The 20,695-nt window shown below is 35.9% G+C and overlaps 3 protein-coding genes across 4 annotated transcripts; 1 reads left to right on the top strand and 2 right to left on the bottom strand.

Moving 5' to 3' along the window:
• Positions 1-5,446, top strand: LOC116139908 (kinesin-like protein KIN-14Q). Of its 2 annotated transcripts, XM_031425543.1 has the most exons (18): positions 1-147; positions 238-327; positions 436-516; positions 632-712; positions 816-1,148; positions 1,236-1,297; positions 1,561-1,771; positions 1,849-1,925; positions 2,012-2,111; positions 2,215-2,313; positions 2,405-2,581; positions 2,686-2,971; positions 3,194-3,355; positions 3,462-3,677; positions 3,770-3,807; positions 3,913-4,076; positions 4,203-4,328; positions 4,431-5,446. In XM_031425543.1, exons 1-18 carry the CDS (start codon positions 42-44, stop codon positions 5,262-5,264), a joined length of 3,243 nt encoding a protein of 1,080 aa, XP_031281403.1. In that variant the 5' UTR covers positions 1-41; the 3' UTR covers positions 5,265-5,446. The 2 variants fall into 2 exon arrangements, with proteins under 2 accessions (XP_031281403.1, XP_031281405.1); XM_031425545.1 differs by lacking the exon at positions 632-712.
• Positions 5,447-5,930: 484 nt separating this feature from the next.
• On the bottom strand, positions 5,931-11,424 carry LOC116139897 (endoplasmic reticulum oxidoreductin-1). The gene is made up of 9 exons (XM_031425529.1): positions 11,089-11,424; positions 10,268-10,399; positions 9,234-9,492; positions 8,787-8,897; positions 8,053-8,171; positions 7,173-7,277; positions 6,873-7,075; positions 6,581-6,704; positions 5,931-6,429 (listed from the first exon to the last, which is right to left on the bottom strand). Exons 1-9 carry the CDS (start codon positions 11,302-11,304, stop codon positions 6,241-6,243), a joined length of 1,458 nt encoding a protein of 485 aa, XP_031281389.1. The 5' UTR covers positions 11,305-11,424; the 3' UTR covers positions 5,931-6,240.
• A 610-nt stretch (positions 11,425-12,034) lies between these two features.
• Positions 12,035-20,474, bottom strand: LOC116139915 (dnaJ homolog dnj-5-like). Its single transcript, XM_031425556.1, has 9 exons — positions 19,377-20,474; positions 18,079-18,208; positions 15,801-16,291; positions 15,357-15,437; positions 15,103-15,207; positions 13,796-13,909; positions 13,618-13,701; positions 12,889-12,960; positions 12,035-12,700 (listed from the first exon to the last, which is right to left on the bottom strand). The coding sequence occupies exons 1-9, from the start codon at positions 19,695-19,697 to the stop codon at positions 12,434-12,436; spliced, it is 1,665 nt and encodes a 554-aa protein (XP_031281416.1). The 5' UTR covers positions 19,698-20,474; the 3' UTR covers positions 12,035-12,433.
• Between the last annotated feature and the right edge of the window lie 221 nt (positions 20,475-20,695).

Genomic DNA, 20,695 nt, shown 5'->3' with positions numbered 1-20,695 from the left:
ATCAAATCAACTCAAATCTTTTTCTTTAATTATTATCATCAATGGAGGAAGATCAAATTCTTAACATTAATTTTGATCTATGGAATGACCCACTTCTTCTCACCGACGTTTCTTGGCAACAACAACAAAACATCTCTTCTGACCAATGTAAGTTTATAACACTTCAAAAAACACAAAATTAACCCTTTATTTGATCTCTCTTTTATATGGATTTTTAAGCTCTTTATTAATTGGCAGATTATAGTAGTAATAATAGTCCCAATACTTCTCCAAGCTCTGTATCTGTAACTATGGCTGATTCTGCTCTTCGTCGTGACTCGAATGACGGTAATTGTTTGAAAAGTTTACATTTTTAAGCTGATATTCACTTCTAGGGTGCAGTGTGAATGGGGATTTGATAGAAAATTGTGTTGATTTTAGGGTTTATTTTTGTAGGTCTTTCTTGGAAAAATCAAAGCTTTGAAGCCAATGATATGCGGAATTTTGGTGGCCAGGTTTCAAATGACTCAGTTGATGGTAATCTTTTTTTGTAATTCTTTGAAAAGTTTCCTTTTTTGAACCTGATTAAACTTTTGAGGTACACTTATCTGTTTTTAGAGAATACTGTGTTGATTTTAGTTTATCTGTCTAGGTGTTTCTTGGAAAAATCAAAGCTTTGAAGCAAATGATATGCGGAATTTTGGTAACCAGGTTTCAAAGGAATCAGTTAATGGTAGTTGTTATTGTAGTTCAATTGGTCAATTGTTAATAATTGATTTTGTTATGTTTTAGAAAAAAATTGGTTGAAGAAATTTAATAGTTTTATTTTGTTTCAGGTAAGTCCATGTTGGGATTTTCTTTAACATCTCCTGATTTAGTGATATGTGGTGGTGGTTCACCTGATATTTTTCCCAAGGTTGATAGCTATGGAGATTCTCCTGAGATCTTGGAGAGAAGTAACTGTAAGTACTCTACTGAGGTTTCTTTAGAGAATGGCATTAAAGGCTCTGATAGCAACAACAACAACACCACCCTTAAGACTCCAACCGTAAGATTTTCATCGTTCAACAAAGAATTGTCTCCCGAATCTTCTTTGGAGCTTCATCCTCCATTAACAGCTCAAGAAGACTCACCAGAAGGTCACATTCCAGTTGTAAGCATCGATGCAGGTACCCCACTTTAGGCTGGTGTAGTTTTTTCTTGTTCTTTGATTGGTCCATATCTTTGTAGACTGAATCTGAAAGTATGTGTATCAGATTTTGGAGAATCGCAGGAAGTTCTGAGGATGTCCCAAGGGGCTGTATCCGAATCACCAAAAGTAAGGCCACTTTGAAACTACATCAATTTGATTTGTGTTCATAACATTTACATCTGAATCTTTAAATTTTTTCAGGATTCTCTTCTGATATTCATCATGATTCTCTTACTATAATGAATCTTGAAACGATTCAGATTTACGACAATTTAATTTAAAAAGTAGGGAAAGCCTATGATATTTCTCATTTTAGTTTTGAGTAGCCAGGGAGAAAGAGCAGCTAAATTTTTTGTGGTTTTCGTTGCTTTTCATGCATTACGTTGCAGGATGGTGTGAACTGTGAGGTTGAATTAGACTATGAAAAGCTGAAAGGAAGTTATGAGTATCAGAAAAAAGAATTAGTAGAGGCAAGAAGGGTGTTGGAGGAGCTTAGAATGGAGAATCAACTTAAGAGTAAAGAATGCCGAGAAGCTTGGAACTCTTTACAAGAACTACAAAATGAGCTCATGCGCAAGTCAATGCATGTGGGATCTTTGGGTATGTAAATTGTTGCTATGAGCAGTATTTATATTAAACTATATATAAGATAAGGGATTGATTTTGGCTATTTATAGCTTTTGCCATTGAGGGACAAGTGAAAGAGAAGAGCAGATGGTTCTCATCCTTGAGAGACTTGACAAGAAGATTGAAGGTACTGAAAAGATAAATTTTGAAGAAATCTGTTTAATATTCGATTGGCTTTGCAGTTACATTGGTTCTAAAAGATTCGTTTTACAGATTATGCAGATGGAACACATAAAGCTAGCTGAAGAGGCATCCACATATAAGAAATGCCTTGCGGACATGAATGAAATGAGCTCAATTGTTCAGTCTGAAAGTAATGACTTGATCATTCATCTTACTTTCTAGTCATAAATTCTCTCTCTCCTCTTTTGACTTTTTCTTACAGTTTTTTTTAATATTTGTTTTTATTTTAACAGTAAAGCATCAAGTAGATATGTATGAACATCTAAAGATTCAATTTGTGGAAGGCACCAAGGAACGAAAAGAACTATATAACAAGGTTTTAGAGTTGAAAGGTTAGATGTATGTTTGATCTAAAATTTGAGAGGTTGAAATTTTATTAGGAAATTGATGAGGCTTCACATATATTACAATGTACATTTGCAGGAAACATAAGAGTCTTTTGCCGATGTAGGCCTCTAAATACTGAAGAAATTGCAGCAGGAAGTGTGATGACTATTGATTTTGAATCTGCCAAAGACAGCGAGCTCACTGTGATGTCAAATGGGGCTCCAAGAAAGACCTTTAAGTTTGATGCAGTTTTTGGGCCCCAGGCAGACCAAGGTATTTCCTCTACCCATAGTTTATCTACTGCCTCACTAAAATACAATGCTACTTCAATAACAGAGTTTTGTATTGTTTTTCGTTTTTTTTTTTGTTTACTTCAGCTGATGTCTTCAAAGACACAGCTCCATTTGCAACCTCAGTTCTAGATGGATACAATGTCTGCATATTTGCTTATGGACAAACAGGAACTGGAAAAACGTTTACAATGGAGGGAACAAACGAAGCCCGTGGGGTAAATTTTAGAACTCTTGAGGAGCTTTTTCGCACAATAAAGGAGAGAGAGAAGCTATATCGATATGATATTTCTGTGAGCGTCTTAGAAGTCTACAATGAGCAGATCAGAGATTTGCTGGTGGTAGGCTCTCAGCCAGGAGCAACATCAAAAAGGTTGGTTACCAGTTTTTCTCTTTAATTTGCTTCCCAAAGTTGGTGAAAATTCCTCACCCAAGATAAATTTTCATGCACGTGTTGCTTCTAAGTCCTTGTGTAGATGAAGAGGTCATCAAGCTTGTAAGAGATTACTTTTATTTTTTTTTAACTAATATCTGTAAAATATTTGAGACCACTGTGAATGATGGCATTGTTTATTATACTAAAACTTTCTTGTAGGCTTGAAGTACGCCAAACAGGGGAAGGAATACATCATGTCCCAGGATTGGTTGAAGCACCTGTAAGTAACATCAGTGAGGTATGGGAAGTTCTACAAACTGGCAGTAATGCACGGGCTGTTGGCGCAACCAATGCCAATGAGCACAGCAGTCGATCCCACTGGTACGTTTATATCACACCTAAACTAAATCCAGTGTAATATATGTTCTGTGAAATCTGCTCATACACAGTGCTGAATACTAGTATGTAATTCTTTGTCCATGCACAGTCTACATTGTGTGATGGTGAAGGGAGAGAATCTATTGAATGGTGAACACACGAAAAGCAAGCTATGGTTGGTGGACCTAGCAGGAAGTGAGCGAGTTGCAAAGACAGAAGTGCAAGGAGAACGTCTAAAGGAAACTCAAAATATCAACAGATCATTATCAGCACTTGGCGATGTTATATCAGCTCTTGCAACTAAAAGCCCTCATATCCCTTTCAGGTTACATCTTGTATTACTGGTTCTTAATGTGCAATCGGCAGCACAATCTGTCTCTTTGTTCTAAATTTTTCTTCGCATTCTTTGCAATGTAGGAATTCCAAGCTCACGCACTTGCTTCAAGACTCTTTAGGTACTACTCCTAGGATTTTACCATTAAAGGAATATTTAGTTAATTTAGAATTTATTTGAATATGATAAAAATGGAAAACCTGATGAATGGAATTATATCTGGTAGGAGGAGATTCAAAGACACTCATGTTTGTCCAAGTCAGTCCTAGTGAGAACGACTTTAGCGAGACCTTATGCTCACTGAACTTTGCAAGTAGAGTGAGAGGGATAGAGTTGGGTCCTGCAAAGAAGCAGATAGACAATTCCGAATTCCTGAGATACAAACAAATGGTAAAAATGACTTCTTATTACCCATGTTCTTTGCTGAAATAATTTCACAAATGATCTGTTTCCAAAGTTGTGTCGTGCGCGATTGTCGACTGGTTTTGGAAAATCATGAATTTATCTGTTTTTAAGGTTGAGAAAACAAAGCAAGAACTAAAGAGCAAAGATGTGCAAAGCAAAAAGATGGAGGAAACAATCCATGGATTGGACTTGAAGTTGAAAGACAAAGACCTTAAAATCAAGAGCCTGCAAGACAAGGTACTTTTCCAGGGACTTTGTGTATCTAACCCAGCAGCTGCAGTTTTATTCTTTTTCTCTTTCACATGGTAAACTTATAGTCTTATCTTGTACATCTTGAAGGTAAAGGAACTGGAACAGCAGCTTCTAGTTGAGAGGAAGCTTGCTCGTCAACATGTGGACACAAAGATAGCCGAGCAACATCTGAAACAACAGCAAGACGAGCAAACTACAGCGCCTCCAAGGCCGCCACTTGTAAGTCGGGTGCCAGGACTCAAAAATTCCAATGAACCAGCAAGTATTAATACAATGATTAAAGAGCAAGCAAATCTTGCTCGACCACTAATGGAAAATAACAACTACAAGCCTCCCATACTTCTTCCTCCAACTGATGGCATAGTCAAGTACATCAATCCAACAGAAAAAGAAAACAACCCTGAGATGGCTGAACAACCAAGATTATTACCAAAGAGAACAGGAAGAGCCTCTCTTGGCCCAGCAATATGGCGAATCCCAGCTGCGCCAGCTCCAAGACGCAACTCTCTAATACCACTCTCCACTGCACCAACCTCAGCTCAAATCCCACCGGCATTGTTACCATTGCCAACACGCCAAGATGATGAGAAGGAAGAGAGTGATGGAAGCCTACCGGAACAAATAGTACATTGTAATAGTCCAAAGGGTATAAAAAGTGGGAGTAAGAAGCTGAGCAGCATATTGAGAAGAAGTCTGCAGAAGAAAATGCAGATGAAAACTCCGATGCAGCAACATTTTAGACGCGGCGGTGTGAATGTTGGGATGGAGAGGGTTAGAATCTCGATTGGAAGTAGAGGAAGGATGGCACATAGAGTGTTGTTGGGCAGTGGGAGAAGAGGAGGAACAAAGGAAATTCCGCAAAAGCAGAGTCACAAGGACAAGGAAAGAGGGTGGAATATTGGAACAGTTAGCAGGATTTAGATATAATTTACTGAAAATAGTTTGTGATTTTATCATTTATTGTGCTTCTTTGTTGTATGATACAAGGAACACAAAACAAAACAAAAAAATTGACTTGTGTGATTTTTTAAGATGATGCTTGTCATCTGTTTGAATCTTTGTATTTATTAATGTACAGAATGACATTCTTGTGATCAGTTTAATTCTTGGGTTTTGCTTAATTTATGTATGAGTTAATTGTAATTTAGAAAATAGTTTTAAGGGAAACATTTACTTGAGGATAACAATTTTTGGACCTTTCGATTCTTCGAACCCGCCGATTCACCGTCTTCCAGTAAAGTTTTAGTATTTAATTTGACAAATCAAGATAAACAAAAACCCTAATAGATCATTGTCACATTAATTGGTCAAATCAAGAGCTCGGATTTTATTTACAGACAATCTACACTTATAACCTAATCTCACAAACTCTCTATTTCAATGTTTTGCTGATGAATTTCCCAAAATTCAAAACTCATCAACAAAAAACTAGGACCTGCCACGTAAAAGTTGTGAGATTAAGTTCTAAGCCGATCTTTATTGTTTATTAGTTTATGACAAAAGTAGAAGTTGGTATAGAGCCTCTAGTATTTTAACATTCACCCACTTCGATATTTCACTATATAAATAAAAATTAAAACATAATAGTAAAACCAAAAGGAATTATTCAGTTAATCTGCTGAAACTATTTAATATTGTTCATTTACTTTACAATAAAATAAAAATGTAAACACCAAAGTTATTAAAATATATTTGATTCCTTTATGATTGCTCTAGACTCTTTTTTAACTTTGTATGCATGTGTACATTTGTATCACCTCCAAAAAGAAGTTTCTGAAACTCTGATCTACAGCTCTTTAATGGTGGGAATGTATCTGAGTTTTTAACTTACCTTTCCAAAACTGTTAGGATGGCGCCAAAAAGGCGATGAAATGGATATGCAGGCTAAGTGGATTTGTCACCAAAGCCGAAACATTGATTCCCTTATTCTTCTCCAGATGCTAAATTGAAGTGTAGAAGGCTCAACTGTCTGCTTTTCCATGATTCTCTCAATTGATGGCCCCATTTCATGCACAAATTTGATAGATTCTGAGAGTCGATTGAGCAAGTTTACCAGAGCAATCACTTCATTACGTTGCAACTGGAGCTGTGAAACCAGCAATGTGGAGAGAGAGGTCAATTCAAATTAAGCAAATACTATATGAACTGCATACCAATAAGTCAAAAACGAAAAATTTAAGATCTGCAAGCAGTTAGACAATGCGACAACATATACTGTAAAAGCAGCAAAAACTCACGCGTTGTACTTGGAGATCATGACCGTCAACAGAAAAGAGGATCTTCAATGCGGTGCCAAGACCAAGAACCTGAAGTTTTCCCCAAAGTCTACACTTCTCACAGCCAACACAATCCATCAATGCACTGCAATAGACATGGCAGGATACACAATTTACACAGATTTACAATGAAATTCGGTGAAATATTAAGCGTTGCTAGAAGTCAATATTGAGCCACACACACAATAAAGGAGTTTCCATTGTTAGTAAGGTAAATAGATAAATAACTATGAGTTGAGACTAAGAAAGAAACCTAATGTTCCTGAATTGCTTTTGAATCTGCAACTTCAGTTCGGGTCCACTTTGACCTTGCCAAAGTTTAGCTTCATCGAATGGAACAGGACATGCAGCTTGGAGTTTGGGATTGTAAAGTAGCTGCTTCATTAAAGATTGTGTTTTGAGGTCCTCTGTATGGTTGCCAGTATCGTATTCAGCCTGCTCCAAGTAATCTGCTGCCTGCAACACAATTTTAAGGTATTACATCAATCTCGCGGATAAGCCAATTTATATGTAGAAGACCTGGAAACACAAAAACTAGGCCAGAAGAACTCACCTTAGTCACCGCGCGCAGAACAAAAAGGAAAGTGAAGTACAAGTTTCTTACACGATCCTGATATTTTAAAACACGGTCGTACATCAACTCCAGATTCTGACCCCACTGAAATTTTATACAGAATATGTCAGATCCAAATTAACCGATAAAACAACAAAATCTTTTACAGATTATATTTTGGCTATAGTATAACATCTCATAAAAGAATTGCATGCGTCACGGATGAAGTTATCAATAACAAGTCATACAATAAGTCAAACATTCATCAGTATTTTAATTTACTTTCTCCATATGTGAATCTTTATTATCACCAAGAGGATGGCCTAGTTGATTAAATTTCTTGTAGTGGAAGTAACAGGTTAGGGATCTGCGTCATACCAACGTTGGAGGGGGATCTATTTAATTTGAGTTTGTGTATGGAGAAGGATGGGGTGGGGTGCATGGTAAAAAAGAAAGGTGAATTTTATTAAAAGAACATAAAGGCCCAACCCATGTACACAGGAAGATATCAAGATAAAACCTAAGAGCGAAATACAAGTATGAAATCTAGGTGAGACTGATATTACTTAAAAAAGTAATATCTTAGGGAGAAAAGTTTGATTTTACCATTGTTTTTTATCCTTTTTAAGCAAAAAACAAGTTTGAATGATGCAGCTAGAATTTTATTCATTAAAAGCCATTCTATGCCTTAAAATATTATGTGAATATATAATTATCTATGGAAGAAATGATCTAGATCATTCAACCAGGAGCAAGACACATAATATGAATACCACACAATATGGAATCACCTCAAAAATATAAAATTGCTCCCATCATAGAATATATAGTAAAAAGAGAAAGAACTATAAAGTCAAATAGCATTATGTAGAATACTGACCAGATTGGTAGTTTCATCAAGAAGATAATCAGCAGCTATGTGGATTGAAATTGAAGAGTGAAGACCGGATATTAATTTGTACAAAACCTTTTTCTCCTGGCATATCTCTCCCGATGAATCTGCACAAAATCAAACACAATATTACCTCAGAAAATATTACAAAAGGAAAGAACAAAAAGAGAGAGAAGCATAAAATCAGAGCAGTAATGAGGCCAAGCCTATATTGAATCTCACTACAAATACCTATATATAATTAAATGCAGAATAATCAATAAAACTTGATTAATATGAAAATATCAGGCTTCCATAGTATTATAGAAAGAACATGGAGCTTCTTACTAAAGAAACAGAACAGAGCAGCAAGCAGATATACATATACAAAAAACAGAGTGTACCAATTAGCTAAATCATCCACTATCTTTTCTTTTTCTATGTTTCCTAATTCATTATTCTTTAATCAGGATATGCAAAACGTGCAAACATTTTAAACAAAATTGATCCGTAAAGGAGAAAAAGAGACACTAATGTAGGAGCAGAGGGTCAAGGCAATAAAGAATGCTTTCCAGTGGTTTCTTCATAATGCAGTCAAAACCTCGTATGTATTTTGTATGGTCAAATCAGCCTTGACAATTTATAAATTTACTGACTCAGATAAAGCATCCTAAATGTATATAACAAAATTCATTTCAGCATGTTGTTTGGCACAATGATCAACCAAAAAGATATCAACTCACATTTTGGACAGTTTTCTGTATAAATAGCATCCCATATCCTCCTAGCCGATGGACCAGCATAGCCAGTGTAACGTTCAGGATTTAGCAGAAGATTTACATATGTCATCCCACCTGCAATTTAAAATTTTGATTAATACACTCTGCAAAGTTCTCTTTCAATAAAACTTCATTAAAACAAACAACATGCATCTCAAAAACGACAATAAAAAGTTGTAGCCATGCTGCATCTTTTGGTTATGCAATAATCATGAAAGCAATTTACCCAGATTACATCCAAAGAGAACACCAAGAAGGTGCACCAAAGATAAGTCTACTGTACCCATGATTTCTTCAAAAGGAAACAATTATATGAATTTGTGGTCTTATCCCTAATTCAAAAATGTTCTGCTGATTTGTAAAATCACCTAAGCAAATATTATATGGTAGGCATTCTAAAAGTAGTTGTACCATTATCAGTCTCATCATCATTTGTCCATGGGTTATCTGTTTCTATCCAGCCTCTGAAAGCTCTATTGTCTAGTGTGCGGTCAACAGCTGCCTCAGGCTTTCCCTCTTGACACATCACATCATCTGAAGGGAGACCATTGCGGAATGGCTTCTTAAAAGGTTCTGGAAATTCATTTTCTGGACATTCACAGACACTGCAATCACGCAACCGGCACATTCCATCATCAGGCCAGAAGGGACAATCACACCACAACTTAACCTACATGGGAAAGAAAGATATCAGAAACCAAAGAAACAAGAAAATAAATATACATGGCTAAAGAATTTCCTAAGCATAATACCATTTCAAACGACATTGAGAGAATAAATATTGATTTTGGACATTACATTGTGTAAGTTTTCTATAATCACACAGTATTTTCTGACATTGACTAACCATGTCCTCCTAACTCCCAAGAACAAAACCCACAAAATGTGTTTGTTCAGAATGTACTTTGAGAGAACAATAAAGGAAGCCGCTGCTAAATTGACCTACAAGTAAAATGATGCTGGTGAAAGAGAATAAATATCCACAATTCGTTGGTTGACATGATAGTAACTAGAATACTGTACCAGAAGAGAAAATAAAAGCCATCCTAAGAGACATTTTGCATTGAAATTAAATGACCCTTCTATAACTGAGAAAATCTTGATACATAAATTTACCTACATATGTACTGCCACCATAGTAAATATTAATAAATTATGATGCTTCACAAATTACTTGTTTTCTTAGCACTTTCAATAGAGTAAATGATTTTTTTTTTTCAGTAAATATGGTCTTTTAATCATTTCAGTTTATATTCAGTCCATCTTGTTCAATATTAGACTACTGAAGACAAAAACAATCTTTCATTACATCCTCATTCATCCCCAAAAGAATCAATTTAAGAAGCATGGTTCTATAATATTCATTGCACTAAAAGAAACAATAAATTAGGTTATTCAAACACAGTCTGCACATATTCAGAGCTAAATAATAGCGCATACCAGACCTTAAAGTATCGGAAAAAGGGAGTCTTAACAAGTTCTTGTAGCAGAGGGTGCAAAACCTCCGCATTAACACTCTCCACTGTCTCATAATCACAACAACAGTCCTCAATCATGCCCTTATACTTCCCTGATTCCTACAAAAAAAAAAAAAAGCCACAACTCAGTTTTAAGTAGTCCATACAAAATCTCCACATTGCTAAAGGAATCATTTCTCGTACCTGCACTAAATAAGAAACAATTACAGTGCAACTAGCAGCTCTCTATTGTTCTTTGAAATATAATTCTCTAATAAAACTATAAAAATTGAATCTCCCAATTTTAACATATGTTACATGTATTAAATAGTGTACTTGAAAAAAAAGATTTTCCAAAAACAAAAACAGTTAAAACGCTTGTTGCACTTTACTTGGAGTCTAAAACATATGATTGCATTCGTGAAACACGAGATTTACAACATTATACTTCTAGATTACAAGAACGCGATCTATATCTATATCTATATCATATTTCAACTGCTATTTCGCTATGAGTTTCACATTATCATTTCACCTTACGATTACCGCATTCTGATATTGAAAAGAAAAGGTGATCATAACATCGACTTAACCAGACTCAACCCTAAATTGCATAAAGTAAACACGAATTAAAGTCTACGCCACTTAAAGCACAAAATAAGGTCATTCTACCGTAACATTACCGTTACCGGCACGAGATTCCGATAACATGCCATGATAGTTCATATATTTGAATTAATAGTTAAGATTAGCATAACTAAAACAAAAATAATCATTGTTAGTTGTAATGAAAAGTAAAGAAAGAATACCTGAGAAGAACACTGACAGGACTTGTCATTGTTACTGAACAGAAAAGATTTAGAAGCAGCTCCGGACGTTACAGCCGTCTTCACTGCCGTCGCCAACAAGACAGCGATCAATGCCGTGATTAATGCTACCGTCCACAAAGACCATCTCCGCCACCTCTTCGTCGTCGGCGTCTTCTTGATTTCTCCTTCACCGCTACTCATCTCCTCCTTCACCATCTCAAATTCAAAATCTCTCAATTATATCATCAAATCCTCCAGCTCGATATTATCAAAGCCTCCAAAAGAGAAATGTCAACAACACGTTTTAGTACTAATTAGAATTAGATTCAGAAACTACGCGCCACCCCTTGTAATGTCGCCAACGGTTAAGGAAATGTTAAAAGGACATTCTATAGCCAGCCGCGGTAGAGAAGTGAAAGCGACTCGCGTATTGTAAGTACCTTTTCCTGACTCGTGTTGGATTTTTAAAGCGAGTGAAGAGGGTTTGATTTTTTCATCGCGTGTGAAAAGAGTACGTATAGGTGAATGTGAATTAATGTTGGTCGGGTTTGTGTAGGTGACGTGCTCTAACCAATAGGAGCTCGAGTTGCTCACACTTGTTTACTTTATACACATTCGCAAAGATTTAGGTTTTGTTTGGTTCGCTAGAATCAGAAAGTAACACTTTGGTCCAGTGTTCTGTGTTTAAGGGACAAAAACTACCTTCTCATTTTACGGGGACTAAATGGGTGGTTTTAGGGACCTAAATGTTACTTTTTGATTTTATTGGTCTAAACTAAACCCCAGGGATCTAAAGGAATATCCCCAGCGTAATCTGAACCATCTTTTTAATTAATAGTTTTTATCTGGAACTTGAGGTTTAGTGGAATAACAAGGTTTCTTCTGGATTTCCAAGAGAACATAAAACTTAAAACCCCCTATCTTGGGACAAAGCAGACAACTATAGTAAACAAGAGAATAATGGATATAATTTAGAATTACATGGTAATATTTACCTAACAGTTAAAAAGGTGTCCCAATGCATATTAGAAAATTATTGACAAATTATGTACAAAGATTGAAGATTGCAACCCAAGTGCATTCATTCATTCCAGGTCAATAGAACTTTGTTCAATCAGGGCTGCGAGCTTTATACTTGAAAAATGCCCTAAAACAACCCACCCTACTGTGTTTCTCATCTGTCTTTTCCTGGATCATCCAACAAATTTGGTTGGTGAAACAAGCTTTCTCTTCATCTCAACCTTCAAACCCCTCTTTTGTCAAAACCGGATTCTTCCACTAGGAGACGGTTCTTTACTTTTTGTGAAGGATGACAAGACTTTCGAAAACCCTTCACTTGAGTGATTTAGGTCGACGTTCTTCTCCATTGCTTCTTCACTTTCTGATTCAACTTGAATGGACTCCAGCTCTTTCTGCGTTTGGAGGTTTCGCAAAAGAGGCCAGAGGCGAGAGCCTGCTGAAGCCACAGCTCAAATTCTTCCTCGTCCTCATCCATCATCTCAGCATCCAAATCCCAAGGGAATCTGCTTGAATGGGATCGTTGTGTCTTCTCCAAACCAACCATGTTAACATGGAAGCTTGGGCGATGTGTGTTAGGCCTACACGACATGCCCTGCAAGGAATAATTTCAGGCTATGAAATACTAATAAGACTGGAGTTTCTGCCCCATTTATAACATGTTTCCTCCCTTTTTTGGCTCCTCCCAGCCAGTTAGAACTTAAACCTATGGCTTCCACAATCTCTTTAACAAAATCAGGAAAAAGGATACAAAGTGATTACACATTAAATTTAATCACTGACCTGGCAGATAGCCCATTCTGAGACATCAAAGATTTTGCTCTCAGCACAAACAAAAGCTCGGGGTATTTCCACCTAAAAGACAGCAAAATCAAATTGCTAAGCATCATAGTAATAAAAACCTGTCACATCACAGGAAAAAAATGAAAGAAAATGCCACAATATTCACTTAATAATTGATGTTAGAAGCAGACATTTAAATACAAAACAAGAATGCTAATAACAATACCAAGCTTAATGGAGACAAAAAGGAATAGTCACTCTTCACAGCCTCATAAGCAGGTACTAGTCTTTGATGAATGGCAAGTTGATGAACTTACATGCCCATACAGAATAAATAAAAAGTTCAAAGAATCCTTCTGTGGAATGTTAAACTCAGAAAATGATGACCAAAAAGGGAATAACAAAATGCAGCTAGATGAGTGATTTGAATATCTCAATAGAATTCCAAGGAATCAGCCACCACGTCTTAGGAATAATATGTAAGAATACCTTCATGCATACATTCTAAAGGGCCGTGACTTTTTATTGGGCGAATTGATTTGGATGCCTGTTCTAACTAAGAAGTCTATTACTCTGTACCCGAATACTTTTCACTAGAAGTCCCCATAATGCAAGAGCATCAGAAAGAGTTTTCAACTATTTAAAAGTTTCAAAACCATATAATAATAAAGCTGAATTACTTAAAAACTGCAGATAAGGAAATAAAGGTCTTTTTGAAAAATAATGTACCTTTTGTTTCCTATCAAAGGCCAATGAACCTTTGTATTCAACCCATCCATCGCCATCTTTGGCTTGATGATATTGACAACAGTCCTGAAGCCAAAAAGCTCTCTCACAAATCCATAACATCACAAAAGAAGATTCATTTGAGAGTTAACATAAACCGAGCAAAACCGAAAAGACTGACCTGACACCATCTTGCCTTGGCCTTACTCCTATTGGTGCAGACCCATATATGTGAATTGCCACACTTAGTGCACTGAATGCGCCTCGACTCCTCAGAGCAGTAATCTGGAGAATCCTGCTTGAATAAGAGAAGCTTTTGAGATTTTTGTCAATATAGTTATGACTTTGCATCAGAGAATTGACTCAGCCACCAGGATTGGCTTAAAGACATACAAATTTCTGCATGAGGGGATCTACTATCATAGCATATGCAGACAGGCATTGATTGCATTCGAAGAAAACACCTCCTGCTACTTAAAAAATTCTTACCCTACTTTTCCATTTGTAGTTTGCCCCTGGAATCACCTCACCGTACTTTATAAATTAATTCTCTCATTAACAAAAATGTAAAATCAGCATGCATGGACAACACCATGTGAAATTTCTCCTTAGAACCCAAATTTCTATAATATTAGGGCAGAAAACTAATATTGTGAGACCCAGTGTTATATTATGAATTCAAAAACAAGATTTGCATATACTACTAGTGTTTTGCAAACATAAATGTTTTTAAGTATTCCTTTCTACATTGTTTTAAACCTGGCCCGGCCCGGCTGGTTGAATTGGTTCAACCAAGACCCGGGGCTTTCACCGGGCTGGATTACTTGTTTCACTATTCACCGAGAACCCTAAAAATTGGGATGATGACCAGCAAACAATTGAAGACCTGGATGTTAGGGCTTTTGAAGGGAAAGTGCCTGTGAGTGCAATGGTGGCAACGGAGTTGATTTCTGGTGAGTGAATCGACCGAAAATTAAAAAAAAAAACAAGCGGTGGCAACAGCTGGCTTTTGTCAGTGATTGGCAAGGCTAACAGGGATGGGGTGAGGTGGGTTTTGGTTGGGAGGCAGAGGAGAGTATTTTGGGGGTGATGGGGAGGGTTGTCGACGCCGAAGTCAGTGAAATCTGCTCAATTTCGACTAGATCTTGGGTCGATTTTTTAAGAAATGAGCTTAAGGGATGATCAAGATTGTATTTCGGGTGTCGCCGCCGCCAACCAATCGACTGCCAATTTGCATTTGGGGTGTGTTTGCTAAATTTCAAACCTGTAGAGACTTAACAGTGATTTTCAGGGGTGTATTTGCTGAATTTTAAAAATTTTGTCACCCGGTTTGACCGGCCGGGCAACCAGGGACCCGGCAACTTCGCCGGGTTTCACCCCCGGTTGGGTTTTAAAACATTGCCTTTCTATGAATTTTTTTGCAACCACTTTGATGCTTGTCAATATAGCCAAGAAATACAAATGAAAACCAACACCATGTGCAATTACCTGCCGTGAAGCCCCATATGATTTCTGACAAACACTCTTAGTCCTCAGCTCTTCCTTCCTCAATTGCTCATCATAATCTCTCTTTTTTGTCAAATCGGAAAGCACCTACAAATTTATACTCATAGTAAGAGCAGAAAAAAAAATCACTCCTGCCTATTAAACTAATCGAGATTTCATTTTAGTGATACAAGAGATGAAACCACAAAACTCAAAAAACAAGCAAATAGAAGAACATTCTATATATTGCTTTATACCTCATAAGCACATTGGAGTTTCTTAAACGAATCACTAGCCAAAGGACTTCCCATGTTTTTATCAGGATGAACGAGCTTGGCCTGCAAAACATAAAATTGAAAATAATCAGTAAGAGCACATGCATGAATGCAAAAACATACAAAGAACTAAAATTAACTAAATGTTGATGAACAATGTGATTCTATTCCACAACATATACCATACTTAATTAATTTGACTAAATAGGAAAATGAATCCCATTTGTTCCTAAAAACAAATCTTTGAAAGGAGACTTGCATCATAGTGCACTTTCAATTGAATTAGTAAAGGCAACTTCCAATTAATTCATTATTTAAAAAAATAACAATCAAAACTGAAATCTGTAAAGAACAACAGTGACCAATAAAATCTAAATTTACCAAAAGAGACATGAATACATCTCTAACAACAAAAATTAGCTATACCTTCGTCCGATATTCCTTTTTCAAGAGTGTAGCATCAATTTTCTTTTGGCGAGGAAAACCTAATGCTTCATAATGATCCATACAATTTAATATTCTTTTCATCTCATCAGCTGAGGTTATTTCTTCTCTCACAACCTTTTTAACAGAAGTCTCTTGTTGGTTATTAATTACAAATGAAGTAGCAGTTGACTTGCTGGATGATTTGCATGAGTGCAATTTTTCAGGTTCATCAGTAGGAGTAGAGAATTCACATCCTCCAGAGAACTCATCTTCTGTGACTGTTTCTGATTCTTTCGGCTCCTCACAGCGTGCGTTTTCACTCACATTATCACAAAATTGAAGCAAATAATTCAACAGATCATTAGAGACAAACGCAAGGTTTATTGCGAGGAAAACACCAAACCATCCAACTTGAACTTTGACACAATAAAGAGCATAAATAGTTGCCATTAAGACCACGAACCGTGCATGATTTAGGGAAAACAAATAACCTGCATTTAAAGAGTAAGAGTAAAATATCTTAAAATTGACAGAAATTGAGCAGGACAAATGACAAATATAAGAAATGTATGTCCCAATTTCCAGAAAAACTTCAAAGGATCATGCACACAAGGAGACATCTTTAATCAAGGGAATGCAGAAATGCAGCATGAACACAACATACACTTCCCATGCCATTGTATGCTTACTAAAGGCACTCTTTTTAACGTATAAATGCATTTGCACTTGTTATTGTGGAGTCAACCAATTACTGATAAATTGATTTCCCCTTAGAATAAGTCAGGATATAGCTACAAATTTCCCGCTGCCAAGACCATTGGGTCTAGTGATGAATGCAAGCCAAGTTTAAAAGAAATCTCTAATAAATTAGACAAACAGGAGAACTCGTGCACAAAAGCAAAATTTAGTGAGTAGAAAAACCATGAGCAGAAAATGCAAGCCATAGAGGACACCAAGAAATTGAGTCAATGTCATGTTTGTAAATAAATAATGGACCCACTGAAAAGAAGAATACACAAACAAACATTCAGTGTATACTTCATTCTATTCCAGTTTCTGTTTCCTTTTACTCATATTCTTAAGAAAATGATTTAGTGCTTTGCGCTAGTATAATTAAGAATGAAGTTTACCATCAATTCTCTAATTCCTATTTTCTTATTAAGTTTGACCACTTCTTTTGCCTTTCCAAAATGCATATCAAGTCATCTAACATTGATAACAAGAAAAATCAACTCTCCGTCACACTTCTTTCAGTTACCACTGTGATATCAGCCTAACTGAAGATCTAACAAAGAGTTGCCTCTTCAAGCCATCTTTCTTTAGCATACTGAAGGCATTACATATCTTCCTCTTTTTTTTCTCCCATGTAGCTATGATAAATATCATATGCTATATCATTCCAAGTCTTCCAGAAAATATTCATTCTCACAGGAGCAGTACAAGTCAGTGATATTTCTCTTCCAGAATCTTGGGAGATGCAGACACTGTAATGTTCTAAGATTATTATTATTATTATTTTGGTAGGTCTGTTCTAAGTTATTGCTGTAAACTGAGTTAATATTTCCTCTTAGAAACAAATTCCACACCATCCTGTAAATATCCCTTCCATATTTCAATGATGCAAGCTGCAAACAATAATCTGCTTCACAGATTGCAGATGACACTTAAGAATATATAACTTAAACATAGGCAGCTAAGTTATGGAAGTCTCTCATTCCAAATCCATGTATACTTGAACAGACCGAGTTGCAACCCATATCTAAGTTAATCAAAACTATTAATTTCAAGTACCTGTTTGTTACAATAATAAGAGAGTCAGGCAAAATCTTCATTCTGTGGTCAATAGAATATTCAGGGTGAAAGCCTTTGCTCATACTCATACATTATATGCAAAACATTTATCTTGAGAGTTCAACAAAGTTTTCAAATTGCAATACATGTCAACTTCCTCTAAACTCAACATTATGACAACTGGAAAGGTTTTACATACATTACAAAAACGTATTAATATTGGAATAAATATGTAAACTATATCTTACATCTTATGAAAAACAAATAAAATAGAGCAAGAGACAGCATAAAACATTAATTCATAGAGAAAAATTGCTTTGTATTTCTGAAGCAAAATATACAATGCAGTATAATCAATGCAATAGCTAAAACATCCAAATGGCATTGAATTACAATATTAGGCAGAAGAAAATGATAAACTATTTATGAGCAATTGCACTATGAACATTAAAACCACAAAATCCAAGGGCCAAGAAAAAAGGCATACCTCCAACTATAAACAACGTTCCAGTTATCCAAAAGTTAGCATACATCCATAAAACCAAAATACCAAACAAGCCTACAATAAAAAGCCCAGGAGTGTAACCCAAGTACTGAACAGCAGCTCCAGCAGCTCCCTGGATCATTGGAGCCAATTGTTAGCCCGAGTTATTCATGTTTAATTTTAATAAAATGATATTTAATTAGATAGGTGCAATTGCACAAAGCCAATGCAACTATAAATATCATTTAAGTCAACACATATCCACTGATGTCATCTGCTACATGTTTTCACTTCAATACTAAGTTTCACACCCATAGTCATCAGCAGAACAACTATTTCCAACAGTCAAATAATTTGGAAGCATGAAAATATTAAAGGTGAGAGGTGGAAAAACCAGGCACATAATATAACAATATGAAAATTCTCAAAAAAGAAAGATAAGGCACAGTAATGTGTAATTAAACTCAACGATGGAGTTTTGTTCTCCAAATAAGAAATTAGATAAATTAAATGTTGAACAAGAACTAAAAATATAATATCACTCAATTATTTAAATTTTTCAGATTGAAAGGTTGCCCTTATGTATATATAAGAAAATTTATTCCAAGATTCCATCCCAATCAAAATACCACTAGTCCTGTCCTAGACTAGAGATCTAAGCCATAAATGTAGAGCATGTTTCTCCAAAATTATATAACATTTATTCATCCTAGGAGAAATGTTCAAACATGTCAAAGCCCTCATCAAACTGAAACTAGTAACTATACACAAATAAAGGTTAAATTTCACAACATTATTTTAGCCTATGAGGAACTTCCAAGTATAATAAGGCTCTCAACAAATTGAGCTAGCATATGTGCAACAAATAAACATGGAAAAGAGACAGAATAAACAATGAACCACAGAAAGATTTGAAACATGTTGAAGGGAACAAGAGATGCCTGATTGAAAAGACTATAGATGTTTTAAACAACTTTATCACAGAGAGTTTGCCACAGTTCCAATCCACATAATCTAGGGCACTCAACTGTAAAAATTACCAAATTAAAAATAATAACAATAATAAATTAATGAACTGATGATATCAAAACCCAAAAAAGCTACTGCCGACTAACATTTATTAACACATCACAAAACAATTCCTCCACAAAACAATAAATTTATGGAAACGTATTGATACATACCCACTTAAAATAAATACATAAAACTACATAAGGAAACCAAACTAAGATTCAAATCTTGAACACTTATTTATGAGATCAAACGAAAAAGCAACAAGGTACGAAGAATCAAGAACATACCATACAGAGAAGTACATAGAGCAAGCAAGACATAGAAGTCAGACTAAGAAAGCAGCTCCACATTATAATCAACAAGGAAGAAGAACCCAGTTTGACCATTGACTGAAAGCCCCTCACAAAACAATTCCTCCACTGAACCACCAACAACAGCAGCACCATACATAATTTTGCAAAGCCACGGCAAACCATCGGCCAATGCCGCTCTATAAACACACCCACTTTCTCCCTGAAACAACCCAGCCCCACTCGTGCTCGCGAAAACACGTTTTTCTGAGATTGCAGCCACTTCCAACCTTGCTTCACTAGCCCTATATCCTCCATATCACCAATACAATCAAAAAACTACAAACAATGAATCGTAAAACGTGTTCTTCTCATAGTTGACGCCACTATCAAACCCTGAACTTAGCTTGATCTACCAAGATTACAAAAATGTCCGGTGATTTCACAGGCTTCTCGCAAATAAAGAGCCCAAAGGAAGAAGATACTGAGAACCCATGTGATGAATATAAGAAGAGATTAGAAACAAAGCTGAGAACCCATAAATTGAGTCACGTTCAACGCTAATTTGCTTCACATGTACGTTTCCATAAAGCAAAAAAAAAAAAAATGGTTCAAAAAAGCCAGAGAAATGAGAATCAATTATACCCTTTTCAACACCACTGTCGACTCTCTTTCTACAAACCCACTTGAATCCAAAACCACCCACAAGCCAGAAGCCCTCCTCCTCTCAGGGGAACTAGATCGAACACTTGGAAAACAGAAAAAATAAGCAAAAAAATACAAGATTAGAGGAACAGTAGAAGAGGAGGAAGCAAGTAGAAGAGTTAGGTTGAAGAGTAAGTGTGGAAAGAATGGGTTAAAGTGAAAGAGACAGGAAAGAAAAGTGAACAGGACAGTATTTGTATTGTAATGTATTGAAGGGGGAATGTGGGGGAGAGATATAAAAAACCCTAGGTTTTGATGGTGGTGCATCAGAAAAAGAGAGTAAAAAAGTGTTAAAAAAGTTGGGTTAAAGAAAGAAAGAGAGAGACAGGAGTGAGAAGAGATGTTGGGCTTAGTTGCAGAGGAAAGAGAGAGAGAGATTGTTTGACATCAATTACTTTGTTTCATTTTTAGGATGGCTGGATTGATGAATGAGAATTGTTGAGTAATAAATATTCCCGGGACCCTCTGCTTTTCTTTCTTTTGTAAGTGAACAGTCGGGTCGGGTCGGGTCACATGGTTTGATATCTATCCATTAATCAACTATTTTGATACACATTTAAGAAGTGAAAACTATTTTGGTCATGGATAATAAGATTAAATAATATAAACTT

Source organism: Pistacia vera, unplaced genomic scaffold, assembly GCF_008641045.1.
Source record: "Pistacia vera cultivar Batoury unplaced genomic scaffold, PisVer_v2 Contig36, whole genome shotgun sequence".
NCBI lineage: Eukaryota > Viridiplantae > Streptophyta > Magnoliopsida > Sapindales > Anacardiaceae > Pistacia > Pistacia vera.
This window is presented reverse-complemented; position numbering and strand designations above follow the sequence as displayed.